The 19,377-nt window shown below is 38.1% G+C and overlaps 1 protein-coding gene across 2 annotated transcripts; it reads right to left on the minus strand.

The window, feature by feature from the left end:
* Positions 1-1,511: 1,511 nt before the first annotated feature.
* On the minus strand, positions 1,512-16,948 carry MAT2B (methionine adenosyltransferase 2B). Of its 2 annotated transcripts, none has more exons than XM_036424189.2 (7): positions 16,772-16,948; positions 9,252-9,446; positions 6,449-6,563; positions 6,100-6,252; positions 3,989-4,182; positions 2,803-2,916; positions 1,512-2,423 (listed from the first exon to the last, which is right to left on the minus strand). In XM_036424189.2, the coding sequence occupies exons 1-7, from the start codon at positions 16,799-16,801 to the stop codon at positions 2,253-2,255; spliced, it is 972 nt and encodes a 323-aa protein (XP_036280082.1). In that variant the 5' UTR covers positions 16,802-16,948; the 3' UTR covers positions 1,512-2,252. The 2 variants fall into 2 exon arrangements, with proteins under 2 accessions (XP_036280082.1, XP_036280081.1); XM_036424188.2 differs by lacking the exon at positions 16,772-16,948 and adding an exon at positions 14,812-14,985.
* Between the last annotated feature and the right edge of the window lie 2,429 nt (positions 16,949-19,377).

Raw genomic sequence — 19,377 nt, forward strand, 5'->3', positions numbered from 1 at the left:
GGAACCTGGTGGAGGGGGGAAAAAATGAGGAACTTTTGTAATATGAACAATACAGATTTATTTAAGAAAATAAAATAAAAATCAATGGAAAAATATCCTCAGGCAAGGATTAACAAAAACAAACAAACAAACAAATGTATGTTTAAGCCACTACAATGGTGGTAATTTGTTAAAGCCACATAGAAAATAGTACACTGTCTACAGCAAAATATTCTATTTTGGGACCCAGACCATTCTTGAAATGCCCAAATATAGGACATTAATATTAATTTTCTTATCGTGTACTATTTAGTCAGCAACACTCTGAAGCAATGGAAATTCAAAGGTGCCTACTAAAATCAAATTTAATTATATCTCACAAATGGAAAATATAAGCATTCTAGTGTCCTTTCAGGAAGCTGACATTACTAACCTAAGAACACTGACTGGGACATTAAGTACAGAATAAAAATTATTAGCTTTTTCTTTTAATAGATCAAGGTTTTTCTAACTCTAAAAATTTGAATTTTGTACCACATGAAGTGTACTTAAAGAAACACAATGCTTCAAATATACGTGCCTGGCTGGCTACCTCAGAAGCATGTGGGGAACATTTAAACCTAAATTAGCAAACACCAAGGCCAGAAACTCTATTTCAGTGGGCCCAGGTTAGGGCTGACGTATCGATTGGTGAATAATCCTCTAATTAATGATACACATAAATAGCATGGTTTGGGAATTGCTGCTTTAACCAAATCACCCCAGCTGGCTCTTCTTTAAATCCCAAATTCTAAGTAAATTAGGACATTTTATCCAGCGAGAATAAGATCTAGAATAGCCCATGAGTGGTATTGGAAAACCTGAAAGAGGGTGTGCACGAACCCCTGAATAGAAGCCAAGTCATATCTTCCTAATGACCAAAGATATTGTTGAGGCTAAGGTCACCCGAGTTTCGCTTAGTGCAGATAATGCATTGATATTCTGCATTCTTCAGAAAAAACATTTTATGTAAACATGTAACAAGACTAGTTTCTTTAGTAAAAACCAACCAGGTGACACAGTAGTTATAATATCTGGAACAGTCTAGATCTCAAGTGGTAGATTCCTGGTGTTAGTGTTTTGTATCTCAATATGTATTTTAACTACATTCTCTTATAAGCATCAGATGATAAGAATGTAATTTTTAAAAATTAAAGCAACAAAATAACAATCAGCCTATATGGTTGGTCCTTACATTTAAAAAAAGAAATAAGAGTCGAAACCCGTTTGGCTCAATGGATAGAGCGTCGGCTTGGGGACTGAAAAGGTCCCGGGTTCGATTCCGGTCAAGGGCATGTACCTTGGTTGCGGGTACGTCTCCAGTAGGGGGTGTGCAAGAGGCAGCTGATCGATGACTCTCTCTCGTCGATGTTTCTAACTCGCTATCTCTCTCCCTTCCTCTCTGTACAAAATCAATAAAAATATATTAAAAAATAAATAAAGAAAGAAAGAAAGAAAGAAAGAAAGAAAGAATGAATTAAGAAAACTCAGCATTCCCATGCTAACAGTACACATTTATTATTATTTATGAATGGTCAAAAAGACTTACAAGGCCCATTATTATCAGTATAACCATACATATGAAATATCAATGACATGGAGTGAAAACAACAGTTTTATATATATTTAAAAATACAGACACATACACACATTCTCTTTCAAGTGTTCACCATACACTGCTACACAAGCAGGAGGCATGGAGCTGCAGGAGTGACAATATACATGACATGTGGAAATATCTCAAGCATAAAAACCACACTTAAGTTGCAAAAATAAAGTTTCTTTCTTCAAACATTTTGACCTGGGCTCAAGCAAAGCAAATAATGAACATCAATGATTTTCATAATATTTAATACTTTAAAACAGAAAAGGGTCAACAGTTGCAATAGTCCTGAAAATGTAGAGGTTTAGAGGAATGAACAATGCATTTCATCCCCACTCCCTCAAAAAAAAAAAGTCTACAGCAGATCTGTTTCATCCCAGCTCACAAATACTGAACAATCATAATCTACTACATTCAAACAGCAAATTAAGCCAGAACAAACAAAATGATAAGAAACATCATTACATCAAGCAAGGCATTATTGAACTCAGTTTCTTTACACGATTTCACTAGTGCAAGAGCATTGTTTACCTGAAAGATCCTAAGTCACAACTAAAGAGCACTCATACAAAACTATTTCCTTTAGAAAGTGCCACATACTCTATTGTTTAAAAAAAAGACAACACATACACTAGTGAAAGACTGTTTGTCTCCATCTCTTATCAATGAGGAAGGGCCAGAGTGACTCTTTGATTCCAATTCGAAACGGTGTTCGCTGACCAATGCCCAACGTCTCCAATTTGGAGCAGTCAAGCTGAGAATTTTTTGGACGTTGGGCTCCTAAGACAGGACTGTCAGTTATCTTGAAAGAAAAATAAAAAGAAAACATGAAAAATACATGAAAGGCTACATGTTGAGGTTTTATATTCTCTAATTCATTTAGCTCTTAGTACAAATCTTATTTGATCCCTGAAAAAATATTTTTTTTTTTTAAAAGCTGCTATAATAAAGACAATACATTTCCTATAAATGTCACCAATACTGACTGGCTCTTTTAACTAATAATTTAGAGAAAATTAGCGATATAAATTCTCACATACAAGCGAGGGTTACTGTGATTAATACCAGAAAATGCAAGTTACCAATACTTCCAAAGCAACAAGGAAATGTTATCACCAATACACACTACAGTGTTAGCTCTGGAATTTGAAAAAGCAAGGCTTTAAATGCCATATACTTACTGGTCGTAAGTGACTGCTGGGGAGGTTGAAGGCGTCTGCAATTGCACATGCCATTTCATACTTTGTCATCTGTTCATTTCCAGACCAGTGAAAGGTTCCCTTAATTGATGGATCCTGACAAGGACACAACATTCAAAACAGTTTCAACTTTCTGAGTTTAGTTGAATGGTAGGTTTGACAAGAAAGGTAATCAAAAGGCCCAGGAATTAAAATGCATCTCTCCTCTCTGGAATGTTCTCCAAAAGATATCTAAAATAAAGTATATTCCCAACTAACATGAAAAGCAATTTCTAGAATTTAACCTTGAGAATTTTTTAAAATAAAAATATAAATGACTATTTTATTTAGCAGGAATCTTAAAAATTACAGATTTTTATGGAAACATAGTCCAATATAATGAGTATTTCTAATTATTCTAAGCTAAAGACAATACTTAATAGAACCATTTTTCAAGATGAGCTAATCAGTTATAACGTTATCAAATACTGTCAGAGTACACATTTAATATATATGAAATTTTATGTTAAAAAAGTACAGTCATATTATTAGTAATATTCTAAAATACGTCAGTCTCTAATCTTTCAAATATTTAACTCCTGAAATTGTGGCTGAAATTGTGAATTCCTATGTAGAATCATCTTCAGCATTACACAGTGCTTAATCAAAATTCTTAAAAGACATTAGGAGATTACTTTGTTACCCAAAGAATAAATACAAGTTTTCAAGTCATCTTGAAATAAAAGAATGACAGATGGGATCTATAGTATTTGAGAAATGCAAACACAAGGGTATATTTTTATAATTCATAAATATAGCCTACTATCTATCTATAAACTATTTTTGCTTACTCTCCTTACAGTTTTAAAAAAGCGCTTTATAAAGTACAGCATAGGAAATAGAGTCAATATATTATTATAAGTACTGTGTATGGTATACCAATTGGGTACTGGAAATATTGGGGGAACACTTTTTATTTTATTTTTTTGGGGGGAACACTTTTTAAAGTATATGATTGTCTAATCACTGTGCTGTACACCTGAAACTAATACAAAATACTGAATGTAAACTCTAATTGAAAAAATCATTAAAAAAATTAAAAAGTAGGAATAAAGTACTTTAACTTCCGCTCATTAATAGGATTTTACTAAGATGGAAGTTAGAAAATCTTCCTTGCAAAGGTTCTCACCAGCATTCTCTTCTCCGCTAGCTGACGACATACGGAGGCTACGTCTTTGACGTGCGTGGGGAACCTCTGCTGCCAGTGGTCCATGTTCGCTGACTTGTTGCTGAACTGTACTTTATCAAACATAACTGTCACAGAACTCTCCTCCAGCTTTTCAACTTCTCCATACAGAATAGGAATTCTCAAAACAGCAGCTCCTAGAAATAAAGCAGATAATATTTTAAAGCTGACTGGTTCTTAAGGCTTGATGTAAGATCCAACTATGTGGATTTAAACAATATTATAGAAAACTTAAAATAGACCAAAATGACACAGCTCACTGTAATAATGCCCATTTAACAAATGTAATCTAGAGTGTCTTTAAATGTTCTCCTATTTGGGGTATTTTTACACATACTTTCTTCATTATTATGATCATTAAAAATGAAACTGAGCCGGCACCGGTTTGGCTCAGTGGATAGAGCGTCGGCCTGTGGACTAAAAGGTCCCGGGTTCGATTCCGGTCAAGGGCATGTGCCTTGGTTGCGGGCACATCCTCAGTAGGGGGTGTGCAAGAGGCAGCTGATAGATGATTCTCTCTCGTCTATGTTTCTGGCTCTCTATCCCTCTCTCTTCCTGTGAAAAATCAATAAAATATATTTTTAAAAAAAAGTTTTAAAAAATGAAACTGATCATGACAACTAACTGCAATGAGTGATCCTTGACTGGATCCTAGATTAGAAAATAAAATGCAGCCCTAGACAGTTTGGCTCAATGAGTAGAGCATCGGCCCTTGGACTGAAGAGTCCCAGGTTCAATTACGGTCAAGGGCACATGCCTTGGTTTGGGGCTCAATTCCCAGATGGGTTGTTCAGGAGGCAACCAATCAATGATTCTTTCTCATCACTGATGTTTCTATCTCTCTCTTCCTCTCCCTGCCTCTCTGAAATCAATAAAAATATATATTTTTTAAAAAGAACAAAGCCATTCTCTTATAAAAATATTATAAATAAAATAAAATGCAATAAAGGACGTTACTGGGACAACTGGGGAAATTTCTCTATAGACTGCATATTATTTGACAGTAACGTTTAATTTCCTGAGTGTGATAACTACATTGTAATTATGTAAAGAGCAGCCTGGTTAGAAGATGCACAGTAAAGTATTTTGGAGTAAAATGCAACTAGTTCTTAATGAATACAGGAAAAAAATATTATGTATAAAACACATGTGGCAAACATTGGCAATTAGTGAATCTATATAAAATGAAGGGTATGTGAGTATTTACTACATAATTCTTGGAACCACTGAATAAAGAATTATGATGTAGTTAGATTTTATGTTGGTCCTAATGAGGGGTTACAACTGACTAGATAATTGACACTTTTTTAAGGGATGTGCCCGCAACCCAGGTACATACCCTTGACCGGAATCGAACCTGGGACCCTTCAGTCCGCAGGCCGACGCTCTATCCACTAAGCTAAACTGGTTTTGGCTATAATTGACACTTTAATGATGGCTCCCATCTGAACTGAAATGCAAATATATGAGGGACACACACACACACACACACACACACACACACACACACACACTAATTATAAAACAACATGCACACCTTTTAAAAATCCACAAAAAAACGCGCATGCATACATAACCACATTCGGTGCTTCTCTGAGGCAGCAATGGAGAACTTTCACTCCTTACAATTTCACATTTTACAAAATTGTTTTACAAGGAGGGCACATACCTTTTATAATCAGCACATACATGTATATATACAGATGTATACACAATCACACATAGAAAAGAAAAACCACACAAATAACAGAATACCATCTAAGAGAAATGACATGGCTCATTTTTTGAAACCAGATTACAAAATTTTGTACTGTATGATTTCTTTTTTCCTATACACAATATTTATGTACATAGTGATACTGGGGGGAAACCTGGAGAAATTCACAAATTCTAAGATTTCTAAAATTATTATTATTTTTAATTAACAACATTCTTTCATTTTTCTCCAGTGATTTGTTCTTTGATTGATTTTTTTTAATTAAATACACACCACATCATAAACAAAAAGTAATCCCCAAAACAAATCTGGGGCTAAAGAGATAGTTGTGTCTTACCTAAATTGTTCTCCAGAACAGCCTTTTCTCCTTCTAATTTTGTTTTGCCATATAGATTTAAGGGACTTGGTATATCTTCCTCTCTGTAAGGAGGATTTGTTCCATCAAAAACATAATCTGAGCTAATATAGATTAGAAATGCTCCAATTGCAGCTACAAACGAAAAACAATTTATTAAAATTAAAACATAACATTAATCTTATCTGTAATTCTTAACAGATTATATGTGATATTTTCAAATGTATCATATATAGACAAATCTCTTACAAGCAATCTATACAACTTTAATATTTACAAACTCAGCAATCATTTAATATTTTATTAAATGATTTTATGAAGTAGTCATTACCTGCTTCCTTTGCTAAATTCCCAGAAGCATCCACATTAAGCTGAGCAGCAGCATCTGGCTGATTTTCTACAACATCTGGCCTTCTCTCTGCTGCACAGTGTACTATGACATGGGGCTGGAAGTTAAGCATTGATTTTTAACCCAAAAAAGGAATAAAACAGAGGAACCACAGCCTTCCAACAGTGATTTAATTCTACAACAATGCTTAGTTCAACATTCCTTCAACTAAAGAATCATTGTATTTGTCATGCTCCCCTTTTTCAAGGTTTGAACTTCCTTAAAATTGTATGTAGACACCCTGCAAGTGTGGCTCAGTTAGAGTGTCATTCCATCACCAAAGGGTCAGTGTTTTAATCTCTGATTGGGGCTCAAGCAATTGATGTTTCTCCCTCTCATTAATGTTTCTCTCCCCTCCTTCCTCCTTCCTTTCCCCCTTCCCCTTTTCTGCCTCCCCGCTTCCTTCCTCTCTTTCTGGAATAAATGAAAAACATCCTTGGGTGACGAATAAATAAATAAATACAGACATACACACACAAAGGCTCTGAAAAGAAAAGAGCAATTTGGCAATCCCTAGGCAAAATCAAACAATCATCTGTGTCAACTACTATAATTAGAAATACATCCCCAAATTCAGATGAGAGAAAAGAGCTATCATTTGTGTGATTAATATGACTTAAATATTTTTTTAAAAATATATATATTTTATTGATTTTTTACAGAGAGGAAGGGAGAGAGATAGAGAGCTAGAAACGTCGATGAGAGAGAAACATCTACCAGCTGCCTCTTGCACACCCCCTACCGGGGATGTGCCCGCAACCAAGGTACATGCCCTTGCAGGAATCGAACCCGGGACCTTTCAGTCCACAGACCGATGCTCTACCACTGAGCCAAACTGGTTTCGGCATGACTTAAATCTTAATAAATCTATGTTAAAGGGCGAGGAATATCAACTGCAAATCAAATTCAGAAGTTCAAATCTTTTAGTGGTCAGCAAACTCATTAGTCAACAGAGCCAAATATCAACAGTACAACGATTGAAATTTCTTTTGAGAGCCGAAAACCGACTTCTGCGCATGGGCCACGAAGTTTCAATGGCACTGTACGTGTGCGCCTGCACATGGTATTTTGTGGGAGAGCCACACCCAAGGGGCCAAAAAGCCGCATGTGGCCCACGAGCTACAGTTTGCCAACCACTGTCTTAGACTATTTATTTGAAGCAAATCCACTTTCTATAAGAATTATTTTCCCAGCTGAGCATTTAGAGTACCACCTATATGCTAAGCTTGTGCAAGGAGCAGGATTTCATCCTTCAGTGGAAAAGACAGACATATAAAGAGACGGTTTCACCATCACGTGAGAGACGTCAAGACAGAAATGCACCTACTTCCCAGAGGAGCAGAGCCATAGCTAAGATCTGGAAAGACCACTGACAGACAGGCTGGCCTCCCCACATACAAACTCTCCCCTTCTCAACAACTGCTTGAGGAAGCACGGTCTTAGTTGTTCTCAGACTTGAATGTGCACAATCTGCGGTGCTTCTTAAAATGTCTTAAAATGTAGAGTCCTGGATCCCATAACTGACTTACTGAATTAAAATTGCTGGGAGAGAAGCGTAAGAACAAGTTTCCCCCCCAAAAATTCTAATGTAGGTGTTACCTGGTCCATTACTTTTAGAAAAAAAACATGAACTTTCAATTTGATTACAGGTAGAACAGAAACTGAAGTTTTCTGGAACTTTACTGTGGCCATGGCCAACATGTTATTATTTAACATCTCTGAGCCTCTGTCACCTCTAAAATGGAAATACTGTCCATTTTACAGTGTTGTAAGATTTACAGACATTATTATAAAAAGCTGTACATGCCTAGCCAGCTTTGCTCAATGGTTAAACCAGGAAGTCACGTTTGATTCTGGTCAGGATATATGCCTTGGATCCGGGCTCTATCCCCAGTGTGGGGCATGCAGGCGGCACCAATCAATGATTCTCTCTCATCACTGATGTTTCCTCCCTTCCTCTCTGAAGTCAATAAAAATATATATATTTTTTTTAAAAATCCAATTATATCGAAAGTGCTATTTAGAAGAGCACTTCAGAAACATACATTTTTTATAAAATGCTTCATATTCTGTCTTTTTGTCAACCTATGTCTGAACCTAGTCATTTTAAGGATTTCATATACTCTGCCATGCTTAAAAGTGTACTGGGGAGAGGTCAATGGGGAAGGGGAAGGAGACATATATAATACTTTAAACAATAAAGAACTTTTTTTAAAGTGTATTTATATTGTTGCTTAATAGAGTCTAAGTTTGGTAACTTCTTTTTTTTCATTTTTTTTTTATTAAGGTATTATATGTGTACATGTCTTACCATTGCCCCCCCCCCCCCCCCCCGCCACTCCCATACATGCCCTCCCTCCCCAGAGTTTTGCATCCACTGGTTATGCTTATATGCATGCATACAAGGCTTTCGGTTGATCTTCTATCTCCCCCTTCCTTGAGAGCTAGATTTTCTATGTCATCCAGATGATTCTGTTTTATTTTCTAATTTTTCCTTGATTTCAGAGAGGAAGGGAGAGGGAGAGATAGAAACATTAATGATGAGAGAGAAGCATTGATAGGCTGCCTCCTGCTCACCCCACACTGGGGATCAAGTCTGCAACCTAGGCATGTGCCCTGACCGGGAATCAAACCATGACCTCCTGGTTCATACAGAGGTCAAGGCTCAACTGCCAAGCCACACCGACTGGGCCAGATGATTCTTAATATGTTTCACATTTGTTAAAGTAAATAGACGAAACCATACCTGAAAATCATAAACGATGTGATGAACCGCATTCGCATCCAATAGATTAACATGTTCAAATTTTGGTCTTGCTCTTCTAAAACCACAGCCAACAGCATGCCAATTATTCTGATGAAATTCTTTGTACACAGCTCTGCCAAGAAGCCCTGTGGCACCAGTAATCAGAACACGCCTACTGGGGACATTAACTTCCTCCTAAAAGGCGAAGGAAAAGAAAAAAGCATTTTCTTTGAAAACACTCTCTTAACAAAATTAGTCAACATCATCCACTTCAAGTCTGAGTAGTTTGCTTCAGGTCCCATATCTAAAAGCCAAGTCTTAAGAACAAAGATCAGTCAACTGTATCGATAACTACTTCACTTAAGTTTTAATAATCTTACCCCCCCACCCAAATAAAAACCTAAGATGACATGGCAAGGAATTAGCTAGTCAAAAAGATTGTGATTTCCTACATTAATAAAAAAAAATCTTAATTTTATAATCAATGATGTCCAAATGAATAATAAGTTTTTCCATTTATAAAATCCACAATTAGGTTTATGCTTATTTTATGGCCTGATTAAATATTTGTTTTATTGCAACAATGTTTATAAGTTAACATTTTTGGTTCCCAGTTTTTAACCCCAAGCTTTCTTTAAAATTTCACTGATATATCATATTTTGATAGGTCTGAGTAAGAGAATTCACATTTCACTGGAATTTATGAGAAATAAATTTTATCTTTTGGCACTAATATCCTTTCTAAGTTTAACTAAACTGGTAAATGTTCCTGAATTAAAACTTTAAATGTACCTGCACAGACCAGTTAAACTAGTAAACACAAATATAGAGGATAAAAGAAAAACAACATGAGAAGATTCTCAATTGGATGTGTTGCATCTATGAAAAAGAAAAAAATTCCTTACACATAAAAATGAAAAGGAACTACTATTTTGGAAATAATACGAAGACGGTAACAGCAAATTTCTCCTAAAATCTTGAATAAAGTCAGCAACGTCAGTTTTATTAAATTTTATCATCCTGAAGACTTTTTATTTCAAAGTGTTGTTACAGGCAACTAATTCTAAGATGTCAAAACTTTAAAGATGAGTACACTAACCAAAGATCTTTCCTTAGCCCCTAGTTCAGCTGAATAACTCAGCAGACTATACATTTAAAAAAAAAAAAAAAAAAAGGCTACCCAAATCAGGTATTTCCATCATAGGAAAATCTGAAATGAATGGCTGACAGGAACAATAAAAAAATTCTTTAAGGATTTTTTTTTCTTAGATTAACCAATTTCATCACTTTTTACAAGTGGAAGGAAAATTCATCTAAGTTTTCTTTTGCAAAACTTGGCTCGTAGGCAAATGATCTATGAAAACAAGGATTTCAGCCAGCAAAGTATTTCCTTTACATTTTGGCAAGAAAACAGTTCTACAAAGACTGAACATAAAGAGAAAACATGCCAAGTCTAGTACAATAAAAAACGATGTACACAGGATAAGTACTATAAACATCCCTGAGAAAATACTGTTGAGAGCGCTCCAATGTGGTTCCTTCTGAGCTTCTCACTTTTTACTTCACTCTAAAGAAGCAAAGGAATAGATTTGGGAACTCCACTTTGAGAACTATATTCTTGAACTTCTGGAAAGAACAAGGCTTTTCTCAAAATAAATTTCCCTTATTCAAATAATCAAAAAAATTGCCATCTATCTTTCTAAAAGCAACATCTTTCCTCCTTAAAAAGAAAAATTAGTCTGGCCAATGTGACTCAGTGACTGAGGTTTGAGTCCTGGTCAGGGCATATGTCCAGGTGGCGTGCAGGAAGCAGCCAATCAATGATTCTCTCACCATTGATGTTTCTCTCTCTCTCTCCCTCTCCCTTCTTCTCTGAAATCAATAAAAATATTTTTTTTTTGAAAAAGGAAAATTTGAAGTCAAAGAACAAGCATTATGCAATCCATACAGTAAACAGTAAGTTAAGATTTCTGCATATCCACGGACTCTGGACTCTGAAGCATTCTTTACCCTCACTGTAACATCTCACGTCAATGAATAAAATAGTCATGCATCTTATGAATGTCATAGCTTGGCTGTGCTGTCTGCTTTTTAGTGCAGCATAAAATAAAGAGCCCAGATGATTTTATAACTAGAGCATCTTAGACTTGATGAAATGCAGCATTGTTACAAGCACAGCAAGACTCTTTAGAAAATATACTACCGTACACAACTTTATTTTATTTTATTTATTTTTTTTTTTTGTACAGAGAGGAAGGGAGAGAGATAGAGAGCTAGAAACATCAATGAGAGTCATCGATCAGCTGCCTCTTGCACACCCCCTACTAGGGATATGCCCGCAACCAAGGTACATGCCCTTGACCGGAATCGAACCCGGGGCCCTTCAGTCCCCAAGCCGACGCTCTATCCATTGAGCCAAACCAGTCCCGGCTACCGTACACAACTTTAAAAAAGGATGGGAGATGCGTGGAAAACTTATGCCCTATACCCTGGGACAATATGGTCATATGCCAATACTTAAAATGTTTCTTTTTATTAAAAGAGTAGAGATCAGAAGCACAAGCACCTCCTGAAATATAAATGATTCTGCTCAAACTTATATTTGAAAACCACCAAATGTCATATAAACCTACATCATGCCTTTAGTTCCTAACAGCCTAGTTATAGGCAAGGCAGCTATATTTCCAAAAGGAAGAACCGGAAGTCCAGAGACGTTAAAGGATTTGTCCACAATAAAAGGAGAAGGTGAAGACTAGAAAAACGTGGGTCTTCTTGCTTTTATGGTCCAGCCAAATACAATACCTAATGAGTTTTTTCTCAATCCTTTGTGGCTCCTACCTCTTTGGGGCAAAAGATCGTGGGGCTGTAAGAGGGCACAGGCCAGGCTGGGGGACCCTTCTTCTCCCCACCCCCACCCTGCAAAAATTGTACACCGGGCCACTAGTTTGGATTGTAAGTTTATTTGGTGGGTGGCAAATAAAATGTTTCTCTCTGAAATAAAAAGATGCCAATCAAAAATAACTTATTTTTGAGTTTCTATATATAAACAGAACTCTACTAAAGCTTTTGAAAGCATACGGTTTTCTTTTTTCTTTTAAAAAGGAAAATATTCCTCTGAAAATTACTTTAGACTGTTACTATTATATATAAGTTTAATCCTGCAAAACACAGGAACATCCAAACACCCTGAGGGACTCAGAATGGAAGAATAAAAACTATCTAGTTCCATCAACACCACAATCAAGAGCTGAAAATGCCATAACTGGTTTGGCTCAGTGGATGGAGCATCGGCCTGTGGACTGAGGAGGGTCCCGGATTCGATTCCGGTCAAGGGCATGTATCTTGGTTGCAGGCATCACCCAGTAGGGAGTGTGCAGGAGGCAGCTGAATTGATGTTTCTAACTCTCTATCCCTCTCTCTTTCTCTCTGTAAGAAATCAATAAAATCTATTTTTTTAAAAAGAGCTGAAAATGATTTTGTGAACCTAAAAATTCTCAATTTTTATTACCTATAGGTAAATTATATCAAACATCACTTTAAGTTGGTCTGAACATATTTATTTCTTATTGTATAAAATCTTAGATGTACCGAATTCAGGAATATCAGATGCCACATTACAGATACGAAGAAAAAACTCTTGAAAAAGTAGACACATTATGTAACTCAACTCGAGGCCCAACGCACGAAATTTGTGCAATAGGCCTTCCTTCGCCCGGCACCAGCTTCCCTCACAGTCCTGGCTTCTTCCGGAAAGTTGTCCAGTCTAATTAGCAAATTGTGCTTTTATTATTATAGATGTGGAACTACCATTATTACTAGGCTATCTAATCAAATACCAAATTGTAATAATGAAAGATAAATGGTTCCTTCAGAATAACCCCAAACAGTACTCTGTGACTGTTTTCTATCTTCACACACTTGAATTAAGCATGTCAGAGAAAAAGTAGGGTGAAAAATCACTAATACCTAAGGAGGGATCTTCTTACACGTTAGTGGTAAACATAACAATACTTTGCAATTTTTTCAGATTGTCTTTAATTGACCCCAAGATTTCCCCTCAAGCACAGATCATTCATTCCTGGGCTGGGAGACTTCTAGGTGATTACTCAGATGACATTGGTCTAATTCCTGTCACCCTACTGTATTCCCCCTCCCCACCCCCAGACAGTATTAACATAAACCACTAGTCTGCTTCGCTAACATAAACTAGAATACCGTCCTTCCGCAGATTTTTTTTATTATAGTGTTTTTGTTTTGTTAATCCTCACCTAACGATATTTGATTTTTAAAGAGAATAGAAGGGAAGGGGAGAGACAGAAACATGGATGTGAGAGGGACACATGGATTGATTGGTTGCCTCCCACAGGTCGGGAGGGGATCCAGCCTGTAACCATGGTACCTGCCCTTGACCAGAATCGATCAGGGACCCTTCGGTGGGCAGACCTATACTCTACCCACTGAGCCAGACGAGCCAGGGCAACTCTACATTTTTTGAGAGCAGCAAATACAACCCAAGCTTTTGGATGTACCACTTTTTATTGAAGGAAAACCAGTTTACACTAGTGAACTCCTACTGTGAAAAGTATGCAGATATACATAAACAAACACGAACACTAGGTAACATGTACCCGCCAGCCCTGTTCGGGGTTACACAGGGACAACATAGCAGTTTAAACAGACCATTTTTCCTAACCCTACCTCCTCCCAAATCCCAAAGTTATACGAAAGCACTAAATATGCTACCTTTCAGAAGAGCTACAATTCTGCATTCTCCAAAACTGGTATGTCCTATATCCTTTCTCAGATCCATGAGACATATGGGTCTGGGCAAGTTACCAGTCTCATCCCCGGAGCTAGATATATTTTCGATTTATTTTCCGTAGACGGATGAATGCTGGGAAAGCCTGGGACAGAACACCAAGAAGGGTGTTCGCGGGTGGTCGCCCCAAGCACTGTTAAAAAAAAAAGCCCTCCGTCGCCGTTTAAGGCCCCAAACACCCGTTACAATACCGCACTTCATGACCATGGGCCAAGGGCATTCCCGCTAAGCCTCAGTTTCCTCATCCGTAAAATGGAGCGACTCCAACCTCCTCGTTACGGAGATTACAACGCACAACATGGTGTCTTGTGTAAATCAATAGGAGTTCAAGCTATCCTCTCCGATACCGTTATCCCCTTCTTCCTAAGAGGCAGGCACGGCACCAGCGGGTAAGACCGAGGGGGAGGAACGAAGGACCAAATAAATAAATAATAGATAGATAGATGAATAAATAGATATAGATAGACAGATAGATAGATAAATAAAAATTAAGAGGTCGAATCAAAACCCAGACAGCTCAGAAAATCCCTCTTCATTCCTGGAGGGGAAGGGAAGCTCCAGAGGGAGGGGATTTCCTCGGATGTTGGGGCGGAGGCTGGGAGGGAAAGCCCGCACGAACCGGAGGGCGCCCGCCGAGGTAAACAACCCCCGCGGCGCCGCCCCGAGGCGCCTCGGCCGGGGCACCTGGGAAACCCTCCCTCTGCCCGGTCCCCACGAGACCCCCCGAGACGCCCCCTTCACCTCCACCAGCTGGCAGTGCCCGGGCACAAAGTGGATGGAGAACTCCTTCTCCCGCCCCACCATGCCTGCCGCCTCCGCTCGCCGCGGCAGCGACGACCTCAGGTTCCAGCCCGGGACCGCGCCAGCCGCCGCTCTAAGGCCCTCGGCCCGCCTCCCCTAGCTCCAGGCCGAGCCGCTCACAGCTTCCGGCTTCCGCTGCCAAGGCCGCTCCCGCTGATTGGCCACGCCAGGCGGAAGCCCCGGAAAGGGGCGGGCACGCCGGCAGGGAGCTCTCCGCCCATGCGCCAACTGTTAAAGGGACACACAACACAAAGGCCTTGGCCTCAAGCCATGAATACAAGCTTTGTCTGGGGGCAGGAGGAGGAAGGCTGTTTATGTTATCTATTTTCCCTTTATTTTTTCTTGACTTGGGAAGGATTGAATTGGATCGAGTGGAGTTTTAAGTGTGTAGACAGACAGCGCTGTGCATAAAGGATCAATCTGAAACGAATACAAATACAAAATAATTTAGAATATAAACTGCAATTGAAAAACATAATTTTAAAAAATCAACTGGGCATGCCATATATAAAGTGGGATAAGACATTTTATAAAGTCATAGCGGGGGGAGGAGAGGGGTTAGGTAAGAGAGAGAAAGAAAGCACAATAGACATATATCCCTGGAACCTTAGGAGGGTTTTTTTGTTGTTGTTGTTGTTGTTGTTTTTTGAGAGATTCAGAAGAGAGACAAGAAAAACACAAGTGTTAGCAAATGAGTCATCGCCACCTCTTTCTGGGATGCTAAAAAAACGTAGGACCAAGAGTTGAAGAAGGCACCAAGGAGGGAGAATAATGCTGAGCACCCTGCATCATGCTTTTCAAAGTGAAAAATCAAGTGACTTTCACTTCAAAACACAGTCCTATTTTCAAAACCCTTTTTGCTTTAGAGCGGAAGCAGCCTTTTGCAATAGTCCTGTGACTTTCCTACCCAGCCCCCCCCCCCCCCCCCCCCCCCCACACACACACACACATACAAGAACTCATTCCTTATTGGTGTGAACGTGGTGTCTTAGGAACAGTTAATGTTAGAGCCCTCAGACCCTCACTTTTTCGGTTTTTGTTTTCATCCAGACTGTCACTGTTGATCACTTTAGCATTTATTCACAGTGAGAGCACAGCCCCAGCCCCAAACCTGCCTGACCTGCAGAGGACCAAGTAAAGGGCAGTGGGGGGCTGTGGGGGAAGATTCCAGATCTTCTTAGCTCTCACTTTAAAAACTGGGAAGTATTTAAAAAGTCTCTAGTTGCAATCTAATCTATGAAAAATAAAATGAAGTATTCAATGTGAAGATCTAAGGGCAAGGCCATGCAATTAGCCCTTGGATTCTCAGAGAAGAGAGAAACAAAAAGTTTACTGCCTGCATTTGCAAATCTAGTTTGTGATACTTGCAGGGAAAAATGTGCAGTAGTTCTAGGGGCACATGGGCGTGTAATCATTCTCTTTAAAGTGGAAAGTTTTTATGTGAAAAAAAAATAGATATATATATATCCCATCATTATACAGGCACTATTCAAGTTCATGTTGTGGCTAAGTCAATAAATTTAAAGAGAGCAACCTGGAGCTAAAAGTTTTATGTTAGCAGACTCCATTCACACCGAGACAAAGAAAGGCTGGTAACGTACACTGTGGATAAAATCCTCACTTATACACGCCCTCCACCTGCAGCAATGCATTTAATCATGTAAATGAAATTGCTGTTCTGTTCTGCATTTTTTATTTTTATGTCCATTAATGAGACTTAGCTGAGTTCTCCATACAGGGTCCATAATTAAAGTTAGTTTATTCTCTCATGTCCCACAGCTCTATGTTTAAAAGAAATGAATGGCACTGTGCATTTCGGCTTTTAGCAGACACCCACCAAGCTGCTTTTAAAGAAACTGGAACTCTAGAATGCCTCGTTTCCTGAACTGTTAGCTCTTACCTGTTCCATGTTCTCCGGCATTTCAGGCATGGTTCCAAAATGATCTCAGGAAAACAGATCTGGGGTGAGTTTCAGCCTCTGGTCTCCTCTGGTTGGGTCTTTGTTCTTTCTGCCGGGAGTGCAGGCAGGGAAAACGTGAGCCGTGGTTTCACGCGACCTTTTAAATTAGCATTTTGATGCCAATCCCAGAAACTCGTGCAGATTTCAACACTGCAGTAAACTGGCAGCTGATTCCCTGTGGCAGTCTTGAAAATACCCAATGAGAAGTTTCCAGTTCAATGGCCAGACTAGCGAGGGTCCATTAGCAAGACCATTAGGAGAACCAAATTTTTTTTTTTTTTTTTTTTTTAAAGAAACAACAGCAACAAAACCTCTCAGTGAGGACTTTGCACTTTTCTTGCTTTGCAGAAGAAAAGCAAGAGCCAGCCTTAGGAAAGCACTCACACTATGCAACTGATTCCTGATTTGGAATGTTTTATTATTAAGCCTCATTACAACCGAATCTGTTTAGCAAACTTTCCCCTAACTCTTCCCCTCAGTGCTTTTTAACCATTTCAAAGGTCAGTACAAGGCAGGTGGTAACAGCATGCAGAAACTCAAATGCAACAGGTCATTTTCACTAATAGTCTCTTGCCCTCTGATCCAGAAAATGGCATGTGGGTAAGCCGTAAGTTTGGCCAGACATTACCAACTTAGAGATCAAATGAAACATCATTCTGAAGGAATGGAGCACAATCTTTTAACTATTTCAAAGATGATGAATATGATCAATTAAATTTTGAACTACTGCTCCGGATTATGGCTCTCTAACAATTTAACAACAAAATTGCTATTCAGTTGAACCTAAAAATATATCTTAGCTCTTGATATATTACCCACTTAGAGACCACACCTGGCACACAGTAAACTCTATGTGGCATGCAGAGAGTCTATGAGTAATGAAGAACTTACAATTTTTAAAAAATTGATAAGTTATGCCCTAACCGATTTGGCTCAATGGATAGAGCATCAGACTGCAGACTCAAGAGTCACAGGTTTGATTCCTGTCAAAGGCATGTACTTGGTTGTGGGTACATTCCCAATAGGTGTGCAGGAGGCAGCTGATTGATGTTTCTTGCTCATCAATGTTTCTAACTCTCTATCCCTCTCCCTTCCTCTCTGTAAAAAAAAAAAAAAGAAAGAAAGAAAGAAAAAAAAAATAAAACATATATTTTTAAAATAATATATATAAAATTGATAAGTTAAAATTCAACAACATTTAATGGTCTGTTCATCAAAAGATAATATTTAAAACATGAATCAGAAAAGCAGACTGGAGAAATGCTCTTGATACCTATATCTGCAAAGAACTAATATTCAGAATATTTAAAGAACTTCTACAAATCAGTGATTTAAAAAAATCATATATATATATATATATATATATATATATATATATATATGTGTGTGTGTGTGTGTGTGTGTGTGTGTGTGTATATATATATATATATATATATATATTTTTTTTTTTTTTTTCTGCAGCGAGAATCTTAGGGGAGGTTTTCAGTAGCATATTCACCAGCTTTCAGGTGCATTTTTAATATGCTGATGTAATAAAATGAGTGTATAATGGAGTTTTGGATTATTCTAGTTATTTTTAAAAATATATATTTTATTGATTTTTTACAGAGAGAAAGAGGGACAGAGAGTTAGAAACATCGATGAGAGAGAAACATCGATCAGTTGCCTCCTACACACCCCCTACTGGGGATGTGCCTGCAACCAAGGTACCTGCCCTTGACCGGAATCGACCCTGGGACCTTTCAGTCCGCAGGCCAGTGCTCTATCCACTGAGCCAAACCGGTTTCAGCGGATTATTTTTGGTATATTTTACTTTCATCCTATGTTTGTTTGGTATTAATGGGGTTGTTATTTGTTCCCAACTTCATCTGTCCTTGGGTTTAACTGGCACAAATGGCATTAATTGGGCCTTAGTTCTCTATTTTCCCAGACCAGAGTGATTTAAACTGTGTATTCTCTGGTTAGGGAGGAGGGTATAAACTATTTGCTCACAAGTGTCCTTGGTTAGGGAACACAAGGTCTTGCAATTCACAGGCTGGGTGCCAGCTGCCCAAAATGTTTGGCCTTGTTTAATTTTCTTATCTCAGTTTCCCCATCACACTTGCCCAGGGATTTTCTAGCTTCTTGCTCTCCTGGTACAAAAGATACTATTATGCTAATTACCTTGGCTAGACTTAAATATGCATATGGGAGTTTATTAGGGAATAATCAAAAAATGAATCATTAAAAACAAGGCTGGATTCCTAATTTACTTATACTAAAATAAGTTCTTGACAGATTAAAAATGTTTATATTAAAATGTAGCACAAAATTACTAAGGGAAGCCTTTGTTAAATGAAACAGCCGTGAGCCCTGGCTAGATAGCTCAGTTGGTTAGAGTATCCTGCCAATGCACCAAGGTTGGGGGTTAGATCCCCCGTTAGTGCACATATAAGAATGCAAAATAAGTGGGACAAGAAATTTTCCCGCCCTTCCCCCCCACTTCCCTTTCTTTCTCTCTAAAAGTCAATAAATAAAAAATCTTGCCAAAACCAGTTTTGCTCAGT

This window comes from Pipistrellus kuhlii, unplaced genomic scaffold, assembly GCF_014108245.1.
Source record: "Pipistrellus kuhlii isolate mPipKuh1 unplaced genomic scaffold, mPipKuh1.p scaffold_m20_p_8, whole genome shotgun sequence".
Classification (NCBI taxonomy): domain Eukaryota; kingdom Metazoa; phylum Chordata; class Mammalia; order Chiroptera; family Vespertilionidae; genus Pipistrellus; species Pipistrellus kuhlii.

Bases quoted from the DNA above. Each gene is read 5' to 3' on its own strand.
- MAT2B (XM_036424188.2), bottom strand. From the start codon at position 14,874: ATGGTGGGGCGGGAGAAGGAGTTCTCCATCCACTTTGTGCCCGGGCAC. The intron at 9,447-14,811 runs GTGAAGGGGGCG...TTCGCCTTTTAG, and splicing joins GGCACTGCCAGCTGGTGGAG to GAGGAAGTTAATGTCCCCAG. The intron at 6,253-6,448 runs GTAATGACTACT...TTTCGTTTGTAG, and splicing joins GAATTTAGCAAAGGAAGCAG to CTGCAATTGGAGCATTTCTA.